The sequence below is a fragment of the Bemisia tabaci genome, chromosome 3, assembly GCF_918797505.1.
Source record: "Bemisia tabaci chromosome 3, PGI_BMITA_v3".
In the NCBI taxonomy this organism is placed as follows: domain Eukaryota; kingdom Metazoa; phylum Arthropoda; class Insecta; order Hemiptera; family Aleyrodidae; genus Bemisia; species Bemisia tabaci.
This window is the reverse complement of record NC_092795.1, coordinates 45,720,635-45,741,663: the sequence shown is the minus strand read 5'-3', so window position 1 is coordinate 45,741,663 and position 21,029 is coordinate 45,720,635. Positions and strand designations below refer to the sequence as shown.

The window sequence follows — 21,029 nt, the reverse complement described above, 5'->3', positions numbered from 1 at the left end:
AGTAAAACTAAGACAGTCATTTTGAAATTCTGACAACAGGATGGAAAATTTAGAATCATCAAAATGGTATATGATCAAATCCATAAATGAAAAGCTACTGCATGAGCGAAACAGCCCGATAAACTACATAAGAGAAAAATTAAATTGAAAACTGCTGGTTATCATAATGAAAATTGAATTGCTCAAATACTTTGTGATGAATTTCATAAGCTTCGGAATGAAAGGCTCTGTGCATACATACATACATGCATGCATAAAAGTCACTTTTCCTGCGCCCCCGGGTGCTCAGTGACACCTAATCGCCACCTATATCCCCGATTTTGCTGAGCATTTCCTACATCTCTTCCCAGGAGGAACCCAATCTGGTACCTTCTTAGGCAATCTGTCATCTGCCATTCGTTGAATATGACCATACCACACCAGCTGTTCGGTCATAATTTCATGCACGATGTTCTGCTCGGCATTCATTATCTCAAGCACTCTTTCGTTCCTTACATGATCCCTTCTCGAGATTCAGCTGATCTTTGCCAGAAATCCATTTCAGATTCCCTAGGAATCCTTAGGGTGCAATCTTTCATGAGCTATATTTCACTGCCGCAGGTCAGAATGCTTTTGATTATGGTGTTATGGATCAATATCTATTTTTCTTTGGGAATACTTTGATCCCAAAGAATCTAATTTAACTTAGCAATATGCTTTCCTTCCCTGCAGGTTTCAATCTTGGTCCATCTTTCTATCCTGGAATATGAGAACTCCTAGATTAATTATTAGTAGAGCAAATTCTCCATGATAAATCTATTTGAACTTCGACTTGATTCAAAACTTGTTAGCTCTGCATTAAATATGAAAATTGTCAAAGGAATTTTTTAAACCTGATGATAACTTACCTAATTAATGAATCTAATTGTTTCAGCTGCATACAGAGAGCAACTTTGCTATAGAAGTCTATGTCAGAAACTAAATTCAGCTTGACTTCTGTTCCTACTTGAAATTCTATTTGACTCCTGACATAAGCAGAATCAACTTTCACGAGTCCTTGTAATGATACACCAGCACTGCAATACATAAAAACAGAATTAAAATGTTTAATTTTGACTCTGGTATGAGTGGAAGTGTACATCGTATCCAATTGACAATCTGGATTTTAAAATTTTTGGAGCGTTTAGAAAAACTGGGAAAAATGGAAATAAAGAGCTCCGTCTTAAGAAAAAATGTAAGAATTACAGAGTTTAGTTATTTGAAGCTCCAAAATCCAACAAGGGTCAAATTTCAACTGTTTCAACTTGACAACCATATTCTTTATGTCTAATTTGTTTCTGTTAACTTTGATTTGACAAAATAAAGCTTCTTACAATGTTTTTCTGTTAATTCTTATATTTGCTATCAATTGTTCTCAGTTTTTGCAGTTTCTACAAATATGCTTTGTTAGATACTGTTTCTGGGAGAAAATAAACAGTACACTCATAAACAAAGTTAAATTTTCAACTTCAGTTAAAAATTTGAGAATATCTCACATTCAGCCTTAATGGAACCTACCTTGTTAAAATTAACGAGCGAGATCTAAAAACTTGCATTGTAGGATTAGTTACAAAAAAGATTGGTAATAAGGAGTGTCTGACTTGCAAAATCATTGGTTTTTTAAAATATCACTTCTCTATGCGTGAAATTTCTAAATAATCTATTTCTTTGATGCGATTCAGAGAATTTAAGAGGATCCAAAAAATTATAACCTGAAATTTTGAAATGAGAGGGCACACACATGTTCAACACATTCATACTCTTGGCATCAAATCCTTGATATTTGACCAAAAATGTATTTGAAATCAATTTTTTCAAGTTACAATAGGAAATCTAGACTTATTCTAAGTTATTTCAAAATCAACATTTTACAAGAGCAAAACTTACTTTTTTTCTACTAGTGAGTGAGCATTTCGATTCCAAAGACTAAATTGAATCTGCCCAGAGAGATCAAATGAGATACCTCCCAGCAAGGTAATTTGGGCAACCGTACCAGTGCCCAGAGGAATGTACAGAAGCGAATCTTGCAATAATCCTAAAGCCTGAAAAAAAATTAATTAGAATTAGAATAAGGGCTAAAGGGAACCTAAAAAATAAGATAAAACTGAAAATAGTCTACTAGCTGAACTCATAACGGGGAGAGAGAGAGATTTAACGATGTTGAAAGAATATACTTATGTATTTCATATATTTCAAACCCAAAAATTTGTAACTTTTAGATCCTATCATTGGTCTGCCAGGATAAGAGACATAACTTAACCTGGCTGTTTGCACTCTTTGAGAACAAATGACTGTATTAACAATTAAGATTTGTTACTGTGTTTTTCAAAATTTAACACATTTAATATTGAAATTTACCTTTGTTTACACAATTAAATACCTAAGGTATCTGTTGGAACTGACTAAAATTTTAAACCTGCTTCCCACAAATCTTAATTTTTGTTTACATCCCCTTTTTTCAGCAATAAATATAATAAAGGATCAGCAAGGTGATGACCTTATCAGAGAAACAAACCATACAAAAATTAAGTAAGTACTTAAAAGAGATATAATAAAACCAAACTGACTTGGATGTGCTTACATGAATCACTTTTATAGCGCCCTCGAGCTTTTTGCGCCGCCTACTTGCCACGAAACTCGGTCTTCCCACAATCTATCAGGGAGTTGACACTCCCTCATCTCATTTAACACCCCCTGTTGCCACCCTGTCACTGAGCGTCTCCTTCGTCTCCTCCCAGGAGGAACCCAATCAAGCATCTTCTTTGCAGCCTCTCTTCCGGACTTGGATGTCAATACTTTAAAATTTCCACAGAGACATTACAAGTGTCCCATCTTCAGTGCGACTGAAATGAAGAGGTCACACTGAAGGTGGGACAATGTCTTACACACCTCTGCAGGAATTTTGAGATAAGGACATGCGAGTTATTCCGAGTTTATAGTTGTTTCAAGTTAAATATTTGGTTGATCCAAAGGCTATTTTTATTTCTTAAATAAGAGAAGAGAAATTAATACCTGATAAGCAGGTGTTTTCTCTGATCCAGTTCCGGACCAGACGTGGCCCATAAGCTCTCCCTGACCATTGAAAAAGACAAAAGGCCGAATTTGAACTCCCATGACTGTCAGCTCCATGCCTGCCGTTGCTGCTTCCTCACCTTCCTCAGGTGAATTTGTCGAGTCATCTGAGGAGACAAACGAACTCAGACCTCCAGCAAATAATCCCAACTGCAAACAAATTCAAAATGAATGGATAAATATTAATTATTCCAGAATTTTCATCACTTTAACACAGCTACAGGATGAAAAGCTTTCTTGACTTCAATAATTTCCTGACTTTTCCATGACTTTCCAATGTTTTTGACTACAAAATTGCCCGAATTTTACATGACTTATCAATATATTTTTTTTAATTGGCACAATTTTGTAGGACTAAGTACTTACGTTTCACAAAAAATCCTAAGCACAGTCTCCCAATATCGAAAATAGTAAAACATATCGTCCTGAAGAAAGAATTCCAAGGTTCCACTGCAAAATCCCATAACATTTCCCTGACTTTTCAGAGTTGGGGAAATTCCCAGAATTCCAAAGGTTTTTAGTAAATTTTTGTTACACTGACAGTATGCAGTGGCCAAATTTTGAAAAACCAGCCAAAACTCTCATCTGTTTTGCGAATCCTTGATAACTAATTGTTTTTCGCTTAAAGCCTGGAACATTTTCTCAGAATTCACAGCGTTCTTGGCATTCTTTTTTATATTTGGAATCACAAAAAGAAATTAAACTAGAAAGATGAGAACTGATACTTAAAAAAGAAACAGTATGCACAAATGATAAAGTTTTTTCAAGTTTCTAAACTAAAAAAAACTTTGAAAAGACTAACAATAATGGGCGCTGGTCACAGAATCGTGTTTTGATGCTTGATTATTGTAGATTAGCTAAGAATAATAAGATCTGTCCAAGCATCTATACATACATTCAATATTAACCAAGATATCTCCATTTGAAAAGTCGGGTTCTTGACGTCATCCACCGTGGTAGTGATACCCTTGATTTCTTCCACCTTGCTTTCATCAATTAGGGAAACACACATTTGCTCACATTTTTTGGTGGATGATGTCAAAAACCCGACTTTTCAAAGGGAGATATCTTGGTTAATATTAAACACAGAAAGTTGCGGTTTGGACATATCTAAGTATTTTTAGCTAATCTACGAGAATCACGCATCAAACCACGATTCTATGATTTCTGTGACCAGCACAACTGACCCATCGTTAATAAACTTACACTGAAAATAGTGTGAGATTTTTCTTTGCTATCAATCACAACATCCACAATCCCTCTCTTGAGTATTCCTCCAGAGACTTCTTGAATTGTGAGTAATGAGCCATTGGCACTAGGGTGACTCATAAAGGGTCTTGTAAAAGCAGTTGTCATTCCACGTTGCGCCAATGCTCCATAGTGGTTAAGTCCAGCTGAGTTTACGATCCTCTTTATCCTTGCTGCAAACTCAGCATCACTAAAAAGAATACCACTTGAATGAGAAAATGTGTTGCAAAGATAAAAATGGAGTGCAAAATTGGAAAATATGGACAGAAAATGGTAAGTTATGATTGGTAGAGTTTTTGTCACTACCTAATCTAAAGTGTATTAGATTTTAAGGCCTAAATGGATACATTCTGGAATAATTAAAATCTCATTCTAAGTGGGTTTCTGCTCCCAACTTTCCCACTCCCATACAGTTATGGTTACTTGAGAAACAGACAGAAGCTAGATGTAACTGGTAGGATTTTTACAAAAATTATTCCGTTTCTATCATTATGAACTTGAAGAGTGAGTGATGGGGGTTCAAAGGGCACTAGTGCTAGCAACTATAAAATTCCATTACTTTTTTTTAGAATGAACCGTAAGTCTGAAAAAAATTAAATAATATCCGGAATAAAATTATGTACACCTCTTCCCTTAAATTAAAATATTAATTATGGACTGCTCTGCCCTCAGATATCTCCAATCACAGATCTACTCCCCTACAATCAACAGAAATACAAACCCACTTACATGCGATGAACCCAATGTTACTACCAAAATTCTGAAACTCTTCACTTCTCTTAATTTAAAAATCTAAATTTTCGTATATACTCCCATTTTCAAAATTCTTTATAAAGACGTTAATAGCCTGTGACGCTGAATGTCTTAAAATATACTAACAAACTAACTAACAATATCACAGTACAATTGAGTTAACACTTACTTGTCTGCAAATTGTCTCAATCGCTGAAGCAAATACTGTTTGACCTCATAAACAGGATCACTTGATGTTAGTGAGAAAAGTAGGTGTTTAAGAGTCGCATCAGATGGATTAGACTCTAACAAAATGTCAATGGCCAGTGTTCGAGCACTGCTATCAAAAAGCTTGCTCAGCTGGAAGTAGATTTTCTCTGCTGACCTCAAAACATTTGCATCCCAGAACTTGGAGGGAAAGGACTTCAGCGTTTTCATTGCTGCAACACTCACTCTGAAAACAAAGAGAAGTACATAGTAAATTTAGTCATGATTCTTATGAAATTTGGATGCTATACGACAATACTAAATTACTTTGTGAAAAAAAGCGTAGGTAATGTGAGTTTTGACAAGAGACTTTCTTTGATAATGGGATAGAAAATTTACAGTTCATCTAAAATCATTTAGATTTAAAATATAATGATAATAATGCACTGAAACATTGAAACGATTGCAAATTTCAGTGAAAAAACCAGTGTTACACCTTACTATGATTTACAGTATGATGTTACAAACACAAAAAGTTCAGTGATTCAATGAGAATGGCGCAGCCAGATGAATTTCTACATGCTTTATTTTATTCTGCCAAATGGCCTTGGTTCATGCTTGATTAACGAATATGGGAGAAATAGGAATAAATGACAGAAGAATCTTACTTTCGTGATCCTTTGAAAGCAAACTCAAGTACTTGAGGGATTGAGGTTTCATTGCCGAGATTTTTCATAGCTCGAAGGTACATCAGTTGGCAAAATTCATCTGTGTCTTTGCATGCGGATAATTTTTTAGACAATAATTTTTGAACTGCTACCACCTCCTAAAAAATTAAATTGAAGTTAATGACTTCATATCATCATAAGAGGAAAGTTTTTTTTTTTTTTTCAAGACATAGAACAGTTCCTCACTTTGTAATTTTTTAATACTATACAATGCTTATGTTCACCTCTCGACTCAATTTTATTAAAACCATAAGGAGAAATATCATCAAGTGTGCACTTAATACCTTTTAAGTAGGTGCAAAGAATTTAGAAATCTGAATTAATCAACAGCTAGTTCAATCACAGGCAGGAGATCGAACTTCCATACAACCATTTTTTTGGATTAGATATTTAGTGCTAAGTAAGACTGTCTAAAGGGACATGGAGAGAAATACAAAAAAATCAAGCGCTAGAAAATTTGGTTATTTTTATAAGTGATTTTCTATACGACCTGCTGAGCTTCATTAGCTTGGAAAATCAACTTATAAGGTGCCAGTTTTGAGAAAAGCAGATCTGAATATTGAGATTTCACGCCTGCTTAATTGGTTTATGTACATTTTTCACCAAGCGGACACTAAAGAATAATTCATACTAGGCTTGTAATTGAAAGGTGCCTTATCCTTCGTCAAAAGGTAAAAATGAAAGAAGTATTTAATAATGTGACTTTGTCATACTTCTCGTTCCTTCAACTGTTTATTGAGTGTGGTATCCGACTCTTTCAATTGCAGAAATCGGTTTGCCATAGCTGCCAAAGTCAGCGTCATTGTTTCTCGTAACTTGTCACTTTTGATTGGTTTCTCAATTAATGCTGACAAATCTGAAACATAAAACTATTTTATTTTATTAACTTAAAATCAGCTTTGTACATAATTATTTCGAAAATGAGCTGACATTTTCAGTAAAAAGAAAGAACGCACTTTTTTAAACTATTTACAGCTACGAGTATCTGTTTAATATCCAGATTTTATGTATCTTCCAATCAGTGATTATTCGCAATTTGGCTATTTTGGAGCCCTTGCACTGATTATTAAAACAAGCGACTGTGAGGTAAATTTTTTATTTGAAGTTTGAAAACATAAATGAAAAACGTTTAGACCTTTTAATGCCATTTGGTGAGTTAACTTTTTTAGTTCATCTGTTTAAAAGGATATAACTACAAGTGATTAGAAAAAATAGTCACCTTGAATCACAGCCTGCAGCGGTTGTGAACCCAGAGCAAGTGCCCAAAAATACCTTTCAGCCTTGTCAACATCTGCCTCACTGTTCAAGTTGAGTAGCTTCATCGCAGCTTCGTGAGCGGTAATTGTCTGAGCTGTTCCCAACACATCGTACAACTGAGGCCTGCAAAAATGAATTAGGGATTGGAAATTAAAGCTTCAACAAAACATCACTAGGTAAAATTTAAATAAATTTGATTTTTAACAAACATGATATTACAAGGATCACATTTTCAATTGAATAACTGAAATAGATTCATGGTGTTAGATATATTTAGTAAAATTGTGGGATCTTGAATGATAAATCACAGACAACATTTCTAGAGCTCCAATAGAACTAGGTTAGAATAAGATGATCAAATAAAAAATTTCTTGAAGAATTCATCTTAGAGACACAATTCCAGGAATGTATGTAGAGCAAGAGTAGGTAAATTTGGAAAATCAGCTGAATATTTACCATAGCCTCTCGAAGTAAAAACTTTCTATGACACTTAACCAAGGTTAAAATTTTCAAACCAGCTCCTTACTGATAAGTTGAGGCCACTACTTTTCCCGAAAAATATGTGATTTCTTCAGGTATTTTTGATAAAATCAAAGTTACTGAGTCATAGACATTAATTTGTACATGTGCAGCGACTTGCATGGCGGAAATTTATGCCCTATGAGTACACCATCAGGACTCGCTTACAGAAAATAGCTTCTTATGGAGAGACTAGGAAGATAAAGGAAAATTATTGGAACTTACAGAAGATTGGCATTTTTGGAGTGTTTCATGACTTTAATGATTTCCTCCTTCTTCCCATTCCTCACTGCTTTGATGAGTTTGATGAAAAGTGAAGCTGATCTCGTTGTTCCAAAATTCTTGCCATGCAGTGCCTCCCGATTCTCTTTGATAAGCTTTGCTAACTGAAAAATAATAAAAAAATAAGAGAAGAACAGTTAGAAAAGGAAAAAAAACAGAGTTATTGTAATAAAAATACGCTTGGCCACAGGGGCGAGCAGAGAGATGAAAACAAAAAATTAGTTTTCCTCAATAGTCAATTGAAAAGTAGTTCAAATGATTTCTTTAGACTAGCTAATTTTCTGTTTGTTTTCAAGCATTCATTTAAAGCTATGTAATATGCCACTTTGAATGGTTGAAAGTGATTAAAAAAACTTTTTGATAGCTACGCTGACAATTAGAATCCCGTCATTTTAAGCCTGCAAAGCAATCTCTAGGTACTCGCCGGTCAATTTTTGTCCTAGATATGGCTCTCAACTAAGACCCAAGATTGAGGAGGATAAGTAATGAGTCTGAGACTAGTTTCTTAAAACTTCTTGGATTGAAAGCTTTTAGCCCCTCGAGTTTTTAATTTTTTAAAGTTTTTGAATGAGGCCTGTCGAATCCAGGCTGGCTCCTAAGCGAGCTTGTGTAGATTTTATTTTAGTATAGGTTGGAAAAAACAGTGACTTTTGAAGAGAAAAGTTTGAACATTTTAAATTTGTTAATTTTTTTTTAAAATTTATGGAAATAGTTTCAAATACTACAAAGGAGTTCCAGTCTTTCTCGTTCTGGTTTAACAAGGGATTTGTGCTTATGTTCATACAGCACAGGTCTTGTTTTTTTACATCAAAATGCACTGGATGAAAAAAGTGAGAAAAAATTGTGTTTATGTGGCAACTCCTGGGTCTACCTGCATTATTCATGGATTTTGGTATCCAAGCCACCTCTTAGATTAGCTATAATGGTAATGGATGCTTCAATGTATTTTCTTCTCAAAATTTAGCAGTGCAGCCTGTTTGCAAGAGTAAGTTTGAAAATAAACTTCTGAAAAGGACGCAGACTTTTACAAATCTTAATAGTTTGATCATAATAGTGGCACAAAGTCACCAAGTTAGTAGAATAATTATCTCTCCGTCAGACTTTATGTGTAAAATAATCTGTAACTTGTTTGAGGTGCTACAGGCTTAAAATATGGTCCATTAATTCAGACTTGGATTGCATTATTTTACAACCAGTTGCAATTGGGCTACAATTTGCAATTCCTTAGGAACTACGATTTCCAGCTCATCTTAGGGACAACGTGTGTGCCTTTAGTTTCCATGCGCAAATAAGTGCTTCTTCAAATGAGTCAGAAATTATGGTTCCTAATTGGAAAATTAATTCCAATTGTTCTACAAAATATACTGTACTGCAGGTAACTTACATTGGGACAGGAGTCAGCATCGTCTTGACACGACAGAACTTCTCTCTGCAGCGTTAAGTATTGTCCTGATAGCAAAAGTTTCAACTCTTTGCTGAGAACTTGTACAGCTTGATCTACGCTTGGAGCATCAGCAACAGAGGCCTCGAACGGAATACCTGCAAATTCCAAGGGCATATTACACAAGCCAAATATCAAAGATTCATTAAAATAAACATGATTTTAGACCAATGACACAGATGGAAAACTAATTTTAAATTAGTTTTTTACTTTCAAATTTCTTACACATATTGGCTCCGTTCTTTCCTATTTGTTTACGTTTTTTTCAATACATTTTCTTTAATTCAAAGAATTTTCCTTATTCATTTGGAGTAATAAATGAGGTCAACGATTTTGAAACGAAACTGAAATATCGGTGAGGTATAAAAATCTTACCTAAGCTATACAGACTAATGATAAGATGATAGGAAAATATATAACATAATAAGCTAAAACCAAACGTGTTTGTTCTCTTAAACTCAATAAGTGGGCTATGTATGTTGTCTTAACACAAGACTGTCCTGTAAACACAATTCTATGTGGTTTGTTCCATGGAGTCAAACTATAGGTACCACATATGTATATATCCTCATTAAAATTTCATGTAGAACACAATATGTGCAAAGAAAATGATTAAAAGTAACTTCTGAACAAGATATTAACGTTTTTCGGTGCATAGGTCTAAATTTTCCGCAAATTAAAAGAGATGGAGAAAAAAACCATAACTGCTTGAATTTTATCACACAGTGAAGGCCTCTGTAAGAGACTCTGCATGATGAAAATATACCATGGTGCTATGGTATCTTCAGCTAGGCTGTTGTGCATTGTTTGGACTTTGAACAACACAAGGCAGGGAAGGAACTCTGATCAATTAAGTGGCCTCCCAAACCGCTGTAGTGCGCAATTAGGTTCCTGTAGACTTTTTTGTAACTAGTGTCGTATAAAAACATTAATATTTTGGTTAGAAGATGATCTTGGTAAAATCATACTCTGGGTACATGAAAGTCTGAGGAGGAAACATGAATCAGAATGCTAAAATTCATAACTTTTCTAGTGGTCCATATTGTTCACATTATACAGATATCTGAGAAAATTTAATTCCTAAATATTGCAGGAATTACCTGTGGACATTCTAAAACGTGGTGTGAATTCAGTGAGAGGAAATTTGCTGAAAATTAGGAATTTTCTATTACCTGAATTCAAAAGTTGAAGTCTGGCGGTGATTGTACTTCCAACATCTTCACGGGCTGCGACATGAAAGACATGACTCTCCTCAGAGGCAATTCTTTTTATCTGGCTAAGGTCCTTGTTGAACTCATAGAAAACTTCTCGTTTTGAGTCAACATCCGCACTCCAGACCTAAAACAAAAAATTATTGTATTTTCTTAAAATATTGAACTGGAGAGATTTTAATTTTGAAAACCTCGCACGATCTCTCCAAGACAGGTATAAACATTTGCAAAACCATAATTCTTTGTACTTATGCATAAGCACCTATCAATGGGAAATTGTTTTAAATAAAACTTGGAAAGGAATTAATGGGTGCAGCAATTTTTTTATGAACTTTAGTACAAAAAGGAAAGAAAAGAAAAAAAAAAAGGTCGAGAGATCCTGACAGCGCGTATACTATTATTGGTTGTCGAATGGATACACTAAAAATAACCTGAGGTAAATCCTAGTAAATCCTAGGACACGAAAACGTACCTTCTCTGGATGCTGAACGAATGGTAAGGGTGGAAGTAATTTGCAATTGCTTTTCCGTTTGAGGAGAGTATGGGAATCAATAGACACGTAAGAAGTTTTGCATACTCCAGATGCATCCATTTCTTCCTTTGGTCCTTCACTGTCACCAGTTTGATACTGAAACGAAAACAGATTATCATGAGTGACGGTAGAATGTATTATTGAAAATCTTGTCAAATTCGGCTACCCTCTTAAATAATTTGCGAATTAGTCTCTAAAATTAGTTTTAATTTACAAAAGTTACGAAGATAAATATCTCTTCTCACATAACATGGGAAAGGTAAACATGAAAGCGATGCGATAACGGCAGCAATGTAGGTATCTTCTTTGTATTTCTTTTCTTTGATTCTAGGCAAAGCTTTTTCAACCTTTGCAAAAATTGTATCATAGAATGAATAAGAATGAAAATTGACAGAGAAAAATTGATCTCTATTTTCAAGAGGGAAAAAAGTTACTTTCTTTGCAAGGCAAGCTTTTGTGAAATTCATTATACCAAAGTAAGACTTTACCTGAAAGAGAGAGGCGACAGCAATTTTCAAATTGACAATAGCAGGGTCTTCCCCTGAAACTGTGTACACATTCTTGATTTTGCCATTGACCCAGTGAACGAATATCGGCCCATTTTTCAGGGAATCTAATTTCGAGCCGTGTGTTACAAATCCTTCTGGCGCGGGGGCTTTTCGCGATTTGATGAGCAGCTGTGGGTATTGGAGCTGTAGATAAAACATGAAAAAATTGTCTCTGATATATGTTAGCAATACAAGAAAAAAAAAGGAAGTAATAAAAAACAAAAAAAGAAACAAACAAACTAGGTCGGGACAAACGTGAGTTGGAGCCGAAAGGCTACAATAATCAATAGCCGGTAATCAATTTTAGTTAGAAAATTCGGATATGGGTAAGTACACACTAAGACTTCCGTTAAAAATCAGCGCCTGGATAACAGCATGTACATGGTAAGTAGTAATGGCACTGATTATAAGTGACAATTTGTGTACCTATCAGCTCGCTTTTGCACGTTTGTATCTATGGTGTACCTAAAGATGATAAACTTTGATTGTATTATTCCTCAGAGAAAGAAATAAAACTATAAATACATGAATGAATAAACAAGCAGTTCCGACGCAAAAAAAGTTAAAGAGCACGCCGATATCGAGGTCAAAGTTAGCAGTTAGCTGAGAGGACATCGATTTTGAAAAAAACTGAAGAGAAAAACAATAGAATGATATCTCGATTGCAAAATCGGCTAATTTCGAAGGCGTCAAAAAAGCATTCTGTGCCACTTCCGCCATTTGGGAATTTTTAATTTTGAAAATTTTACTGCGAATTCGACTTTCAAATAATACCCCTTGGCACAAAGTTTCACAGAAATCAATCAATCAGGAGTCACATATCGCGCGAACAGTGGGACTCTACAGAGTGGTAATCGATACCAGTCGATCTACAAACGTTAGCGCCTTCATTTTCGTCTGATACTGTGCAATACTTCTGTGGTGGAATAGTTGCTCAGGGCGCCTTCTACAGTGTCGTTTCGTTCTGATGGCATAAGATCAGGATTACCGCTGATATTGCACTCTAGCGCGTGCGCAATAACCCATTTCCCCATCACCGACGCGACGGTGGGGTAAAAAGCATTCATACCTCAATTTGCGGCGTTGCAAATTTTCATTGCCTATTTTGTGCGGGTGAACGAATATGGGCACATATTAAAATCCCGTCATTTTTTCGATTTATTTTTTTTTTGTAAATATTTCATTCATGCTTTATTCCTCACAAAAAAGGGGAAAAGAAGAATGAGCAAAAACCTTTACTCGAACAATAACGGATCCAAAATAGAGTAGCCCTTGAATTAAACGGACCAGAAGAGTTGATAAATCGCAAAAGCATACTAACAATACGGAAAACATGTATACTGGGCGCTCGGAATACGCTTCTATACACTTGAGCATCTCAAACTCGCATATCTGAAATTCCATCACTACACATCAAACTTTTCGAAAAAACTCAATACCACGGTGATTGGTGATCCTTTGATGCCCTTTGACCCTTGGTTTCGCGTTCCCTGCTCCTCGAAGTAAAATGCCGCAACGACCTTCACTCACAGTGCACTGCCATAAAGATCTTTGCGAAGGCAGAGAAGCCAAGTCGCCTTCATCAATTTGAATATGCAATACGGACAACCCCAGAGCAGTAATAGTTGTATCAAAACGTCATAACACCGAAGATGCGCATCTCATGTCAACTATCAAGACACGGAACTAGGAATATTCAAAGCGTTTTGTTTTGACCAAAGTTGATGGGTAAATTAAAACAAAAAAGATCAACTCAGTCCCTCTGCTTTCTTCGATTGAGAATTTAAAAATGTTTGAAGGCAGCAAGTAAAACATTATTTAAATCAAAACATAAATTACAGGACTTTTCACGGTTATGGTATAACTATAAGCTTTAAAACGCCAGAATAAAGTCATTCTTAATACTGGTTAACTAGGGCAGGCTTATTGTTAGAAACATTGCGATGCGACTACATCAAATTAATGTTTGCCTCATTCTTTTTAACAGACAACATAGAAGCTTTTTGACTGAAATTGTGTGAGTAAGGGTGTTGTCCATAACCTCGGAGACATTCACGGAGAGTTTCAGGGAGGTATTTTTACGATTTTCTGTTGGAAAAATATAAATTGAGAAGGAATTGGGCAACATGAAATGAAGTTGAGTTAATTAATTTGAATTAAATCCGTCTAAATTACGATGACACTTATTTTAATATGGAGACTGCGCCTTCTACTGCAAAAAGCACTGATTGGGTATTATCTAATAAATCAACGGGATGTCCGTAAATGACGTCACACTTTTTTTGATCCTTTCTCATGTCAGGTACATGTAAGGCCAGCGTTAACCCCCTTCCCTCTTAAAAATTGCTTCAGATTTGCCCCACTTCACTCGCAAAAAATTAGCGTTCTGTTCCATTTTTAATGAGAATTTTCTTTAAAAATTGTTATTTTTGCGCCGATTTTAGCCTGACATAAAGTTCAGCCTTGGGGCTGATTATTGAAATTGATAGACAAAGCTATCGACAAAAAATACAAAGGGAATATGAAGCGAACTTATTGGCTGAAATAGGTGGTTCCTAAATGACTAAGGGAGAAAATAATGGGTTAAATATAGGGTCTTTCGTGGGTTGCCGTTAGTTAGTCTATTATCTACCATCTTCTGTCCATTGCAACCACCATCTTCCACCAACAGGGTGTCTATTTTTTTTAATTTTGGGAAATCCTGATAGAACCTGTTTTTTCTTGATTTCTGGCTGCTAAATCCCGATTTCATAATTTTTCCAAATCCTGATTTTTAGCGGAGAAAAATTAAAATTTCTGCATAAGCGTATGCGAAAGCAGAACTCAAAAATTAATAAATCGATAAAAAAAATCTGATCGGACGGCCGACTTTTCTCAAATCCTGACTTTACGACCGATTTTTCCTCAAATCCAGATAAAATCGGGATTAAATCCTGATTGACCTCAAATATTAATAGAATCTGGAAAATCGAGGAAATTCTGATGCTAGACTTTTTGAATCAAATTACAAACAAAATTACCTGAGAAATTCGAAGAAATATGTTCACAAATGCTGTTGATAATTAGTGACTTGTCTAGGAAAATTTGGAACGCCTGATATGGCGTTTTCCTTAGTGCGGCAGATTAGGACCCCTCTGTATCCCTTCTGTATTTTTTGTCTACAGCTGTGTCTATCAATTTCAATAATCAGCTCGCTGACCACACTGAAAAAAATACTCCTGTTCACAGGGCTCCTGCACTTCTTTTGTAACAGTCACAGAAGCTTCCGTTATGAGGACAGAGTACTCTGTTCCCACGATCGAAGTTCTGTTCTCACAACAGAACAATTCTGTAAGTGTAACAACGAAACTGCATGAGCCCTGTGAATAGAAGGTTCTGTAGTCAGCATCATCTATTTTTTTCTGTGGCACGCTTCCCTTCTCAGGGGCATGTCAAGTAGTTTTATAGCCTCCCCCTCCCTTCTAGGATCCTGACTTCATTCAATGGCTCTTCCCAAGCTGCTGGAGGCTCTTGGCACTAACATCGATTAACTTTTTTTCCCCGACAGGACTCGTTGGAAAGGAAAATGGGACTCACCTCGATTTTGAGGAGCTTGTCAGGGGTGGCGTAGGGGTCGGGGTTCTGCCAGACGCAGGCGACGGTGACGGCTCCTTGGACCTGGTACCCGACGTCTTTTCCCGTCCGGGCGTCCTTCTCGTTGAGGAGCAGCGTCGATTCCATCCGGAAGGAGCTACCGACCCCGGGAGTCCATTGCTTCAGCTCTGAGCCCGCAGCCGCTGCAACCGAGACCAAAAACAACCCTTCATAACAAAGCGCCACCAACAACGTTGCAAGGTACATCGCGAATCTATCTCCGAACACCCGCAAAAAGGCCTCTAATTCCACTGAACTCGGACTGTCGAGTCACAGATTCAATCCGCACAACGCGCTAATCTCGTTCCTGATACGGTGCAAAAATCAAAGTCCAGTGGGCTGCGTGGAGCTGGAGACGTCACTGTAAACTGGAAATGATGATTGTGCTAAACGTGGGACATCTTTCGATGTTGTTTTTATCTCATTTTGCTGTATTCAATTAATACGCTGATGAACGATCGAATACAATCTTGGTATCGAGTTGCACCCTGCACATTTGCAAGAATCAAGGCGGTATGTTTGGCTGTTCTGGCAACAACTTTAAAACTGGAAGCTCCCGAACTTAAACTGGGAGCATTGCTGTTCGAACGCAAACTTTTGATGCGATTTTATGTTGATCATTTTTTAACGAAACGGCAGATCTACGATTCGGTACAGTCTAAAAATCGAGGAACCCGGAACTTTTAAAAAAATGAATGAAGAAACTAAAAAAATTCGAGGAGCTAAACTCCGAAATTCAACTGGTCATACTATATTATCTTTAAAAAGTTGCGCAAAAAGATCATCCGCAGTCCGCACGCATGAGATTGTTTACGAGAAAGATTATTACCGCACAAGCTCTCTAAGTCGACGAAAATCCGAAACCGAAATTCAGTATAAAAACGGCACAAGAACGCAGCGCTCCTCGACTACGGTTCCACTTCCGGGGAGAAAGAACTTATCTGGGACCACGTAAAACTATGAAGGGAGGAATCCAAAGGCAGAAAAGATGACGAATTCGTGTTTTAGGACTTCGGTTCAAGTTTCGGAGAGAATTCTTTTCGAAATCTTTTTCAACGCGATTCGGAAAGTGGGTCAAAGTTGAATCAGATCGTCTCCTGGTGCAGCACGCGATCAGCGTGGTATGCGGTGAGTCACCTCCTGGCTTGTAAACAATCGCGCGTTCACCGCACTGCCGGTCATGGCACAGGATCTGCCAACGGAATCTTGGTCATTCACCACCGCGAGTAGAGGTCACGCATGAGGAGTAAAAAAACAGGACGTGTGCGTTTTATGCGAATGACACTTCTCCTAGGAGTAAATCTACCAACTACGACCACTTTAACTCATTCTCGGTGTTACTTTATCACTTTGATAATATACGCGGAGAAACGATCGGAAATCAGGTATCTTCCGTATTTTTTCGTTGATGGTGCGACAAAATTCAATACGAAATAAAGTTGAGAGCTGCCGTAAGATTGCAACAATTGAAATTTCTACGAGGGACACGTAACGGATCGCACAGTCACTTAGATATGGTACTACAGCGGTTACGGCATGGAAGTGATAGCGATCGGACTGTATTTTTGGAGTAAAGTTGTGCGGCACAATTTTTACAGAGGTAATTTTTCTCGGGCCAATAATTTTCTTGAAAACGCAGCACTAAGTGTGATGAGAGTCGATGACATAACACAAAACCACCGGGAAAAGTTGACAGCAAAAAGACGGATCAGTACAAAATGGTTGTTTTTTTGTATTTTGGTTTCTTACGAAGCACACAAAGTTTAAAGTTGCTAAAGCACAGGCACGTTTCGAAGGTGGTTAAGTTTCCTCGGGAACCAGAAAAACGTCGAGCGAGTACAAAATTTACCGACAGACTTTGCGAGAATAACAAAAAAATGCGCTGGAACCACTTCCGAAATTTGTCCCCCGGAGAAGTAGATCCGCGAGAATTTATCCCGATAAAACGAAAGTCACGTGAAAAGAATTTGCGCGGAGGCGCGAGACGAATTGCCTCGAGGAACGTAGCGGAGGACGAAAAATTCGGTGTGTAAATTTTTCTCGGGACGGACGGGGGCCGGGGAATTTTGAGAATATTCGGGGGCTTGGGCGAGGGCAGCGGGGCTGGGACGTGGAATTAGCGGCGGGTAAGATCGGAGGAGGGCGGGGGGCTCGGCGGAGGCAAGCACGTAGAGAGAGGTCTTTGACTTGAGGAAGAGCGGCCGAGCGTCAGGAGCCCGGCGAATACTAACCAATACTAACCTGCACCGCCGAGCGGCCAGCCCGTAACCACTTCGAAATGAGTACCTTGCCACTACCACTTAGGCCGTCGCACAGTGGTCCTCATCCCCGACTTGCCTCGAATCAACAGGTGGATACCTCTGGAGTCCCTTTATACTGAGAGTTAAGACAACACCCCCTCATGGAATCACAAACGGGAATAAATATTACACAAATTGAACGTTTTTCGTAATATTTGATCGGCCCATTCTCAAGTTCCTTTCTCCGTTCCTTCTCTCATTCCGTTTGTTCCTTGCCGAACCCGTAATTCCCTGGTCCATTCCAGATTATAATATTTGCAATTGGTGAAAATGTAATCTTCATTCCCGTTTGTGACACTGTGGAGGCCTAAAATACGGTAACCAATCAGAAATGGATTCATATTGTCTTAACTCTTAGTATAAAGGGACTCTAGATAACTTATGTTGTCGCCCCTCTGACGTCTGAGGGAAGGGGGGTGGGGAGGATGTCTAGCGGTGGACGAAGATGGGTGACGAGGAGGGAAGAGGGAGACGGCAATTTCATCTTCTTGAAAGTCAAAATAATTGTATCGCGCGTTTTGCCCCATCCAACTTTTTTCCTCTGCGTTAAAGTCTCCGAGACAGCCGAAAAGAGTCCACGTCGTAGCGGGCGACACGGCGACACACGTGCGCCGTCTACTGGGGTTGAGATTTGTGGGCAGGTGTCCCGTATATCAACATAGAGGCTTATATACGAGTATGTAGGAAACTAATGTGGTAAAGGCGGAAAAGTTGGTTATCGGTCGTGACCAGCAAAGCATCGAACTGGAGGATGACCGGAGAATTCAGGACTGTGATGAGTATAAATATCTAGGAGTTTGGTTACCTAAGGACGGTAATTTGGATCGGGCTATCAAAGATCGGAATGTGCAAGGTAGGAAGGCTGTCACGAGGCTAAGGGTTCTCTGGGATCAGAGTATCTCTAAGGAGACAAAACGAAAAATTTACAACGTCATCGTGAAGAGTATCTTAACTTACGGGAGTGAGGTTTGGCAACTGAGGAAAATGACTGAAGGCATGCTTAGGGCAACTGAGGTTGACTTTTGGCGGAGGTCTGCTGGGATATCAAGAAGAGAGCGTATCCGCGCAATGAAAAGGTGCGCGAGATTATGGGTGTGGAGAAGGACATCGTACAAGATATCAGGTTCAAGCAGTTGGTCTGGTATGGACATGTGCGAAGGATGGCAGACGATCGGTTGCCCAAGCAGGTTTTCGATTGGGTTCCTCCCGGAAGGCGACGGGGTGGACGTCCTGTGAAAGGTTGGCGACAAGGAGTAAAGGAGGAGATCAGAAGGTGCCAACTGCATGATGATCTCTGGGCGGATAGGGGGCAAAGGCGATTGGGCGTCGCAGAGCGCGAAGCTGCGCTATAAAAGCGGCTTAATGTATATATACAGGGTTATTCAAAAGTTACGCACCACTGGCCATAACTTTAGTTCTAATTGGACTGAGTTAAGCAGAAAGGAACCAACCCACATTTTGGAAAAAATTGAGTTATGCGTGGTTTCAAACTCAACCACTGCTCTACTATCTATCGCCAAAAATTCAAAGTTTTTGTTGGAGCAATTTTTGCAGAAATTGAACTTGAAGTTTATCTGTTACATTGAGTCTTACACTGAAAAAAAAGTAGTTAGCGTTGAGAACTAATTTGGTAAGTTCTCGCCAAGTAGAATCAAAATTAGGCTTCAGAACTAATTTATTGTACTGAAGCACCAATCAATTCGCTTCATACGCTGACTTGACTTTACTAGAGCGCGAACCAGAATTGGAAAACAGCACTAGCTGTAAAATTAGCGCTGTGGTAAGACAAATTCACCTTCGGGTCAAACTAATTCGCCCTCAACACTAACTGCCACATTGTCCGTTACATTTATTTAGTTTCGAAAAAGTGGCGTCGGTACAACAGCCTCAATCGCGTCAGCTCGTGAAAATCAATTAAAATGTGAAATTTCGGGCTCGTTTGACAATGTAAATACTCCCGGTATGATTTATAGTGTCCTCTCTTTCTTGAAAACGTTCGAAAGCAACATAAATAAACCTGTTAAGGTTAGAAATCGTCTGTTCGATTCAAAACGTAAACAAGCATGATATTCGTTGGAGTCGTCAATCTTCTATATTAAATTGCGATTAAAGCGTTCCGCGTTCAGTTTATATTTTACGAAAATCTGTGAACTTACTGCTTACTTCTATAGTTCGTGTTCTCCCGTAATTTCAAAAGAATATCTCAAGTGTTCGGACGAGATATGTTTATTCAGTGTGAACATTCGCTACCGTTTCATGTGTGAGTGTGTGTCTCTCTAAAGGATAATTCTGTCTACTTGCACATACCTATGGGATATTCCTTTCCTCTGTCGTTCATTTGGAACCGGTCAGTTGATTTTTACCTCTCATCTTTTAAGAAATCTTCTTTTCCTGAAAGTATTGTCCAGTTATCATTCGCTAAGCCGTTTTCTCCTCTCTCAGTTTTGAGGTTAGGTTGACCCAACCCTACCGAATGCGAATTAGAGTAGCGGAATTAGTTTCCAGCACTAATAGTGGTTAGTGTACAGAAACCAAAAATCATGTGTGTCCAAATCACACAATTTGAGTTAGTGTATAGAAACCATTTTTAGTCATCTGACGCTAACTCATTTTTTTCAGTGTATGCAAGTGCCAAACTTTAAACCTCTTTTTCTCGGTTCGATCCCGACGTGGCTTGGTTCCTTTCTGTTTAACTCTGTCCAATTATGATATCGATTTGCGGTTTGTGGCGTCCTTCCTCATATCGAGGGGGAAACTTTTTGAGGTACTTTTCAGTTCTTCACCCCCCCCATGGGGAGGGGGGGCGGGGGGCAACTCAAAAATTTCAAATGGCAACCCCCATCATGTGATACATCGTTAGAAAGAGCATGAAAAAAGAAAATTTTTGGCGCAAACCGGAAGTCGATCTGACCCCCCTGTCAAAAGTTAGGGGGGTCCAAAGGTTATTTAGGGGGTCCGTACCTTCATTTTTTAGAGTAGCTTCGGCGGCTCTTGGACATACCGTTTCTCTTTTCAAAGAGTCCTCGAATACTCCAAGTCTGATACCGAAGTCTTCATATTGCCCCCGGGCCACCACAGCCCCCCCGTAGGGGGGGATGGGCCTGTTACAATGAAACATTGCATTAAAATGCGAAAAGTCACAGAAGAGCTTCAAACTTAGCATCAAATCCGAGTGGAACTTCTTGCCGATGTTAACGCAAACGCAGCCTGCGACTTTAAAGTGAGTTTTCAAAACTCTTAGACCCCTGCCCCCCTCATTTTTGGTTGCAGAGCGGGTAAAAACCGGGAAATTCACTACAAA

General features: G+C 38.1%; 1 protein-coding gene across 1 annotated transcript in view; it reads right to left on the bottom strand.

The window, feature by feature from the left end:
- Mtp (microsomal triacylglycerol transfer protein) overlaps positions 1–21,029 on the bottom strand; it is a 37,057-nt gene that overhangs the window by 3,324 nt on the left and 12,704 nt on the right. The window contains exons 3-16 of the mRNA XM_019041665.2: positions 15,372–15,571; positions 11,736–11,939; positions 11,188–11,343; positions 10,677–10,842; positions 9,448–9,602; positions 8,007–8,167; positions 7,225–7,385; positions 6,719–6,861; positions 5,946–6,103; positions 5,261–5,524; positions 4,297–4,528; positions 3,031–3,240; positions 1,906–2,060; positions 888–1,055 (exon numbers count right to left, since the gene is read on the bottom strand). Coding sequence (XP_018897210.2) covers positions 888–1,055; positions 1,906–2,060; positions 3,031–3,240; positions 4,297–4,528; positions 5,261–5,524; positions 5,946–6,103; positions 6,719–6,861; positions 7,225–7,385; positions 8,007–8,167; positions 9,448–9,602; positions 10,677–10,842; positions 11,188–11,343; positions 11,736–11,939; positions 15,372–15,571 — 2,533 coding nt within the window. The remainder of the gene's footprint in view (positions 1–887; positions 1,056–1,905; positions 2,061–3,030; positions 3,241–4,296; positions 4,529–5,260; positions 5,525–5,945; positions 6,104–6,718; positions 6,862–7,224; positions 7,386–8,006; positions 8,168–9,447; positions 9,603–10,676; positions 10,843–11,187; positions 11,344–11,735; positions 11,940–15,371; positions 15,572–21,029) is intronic.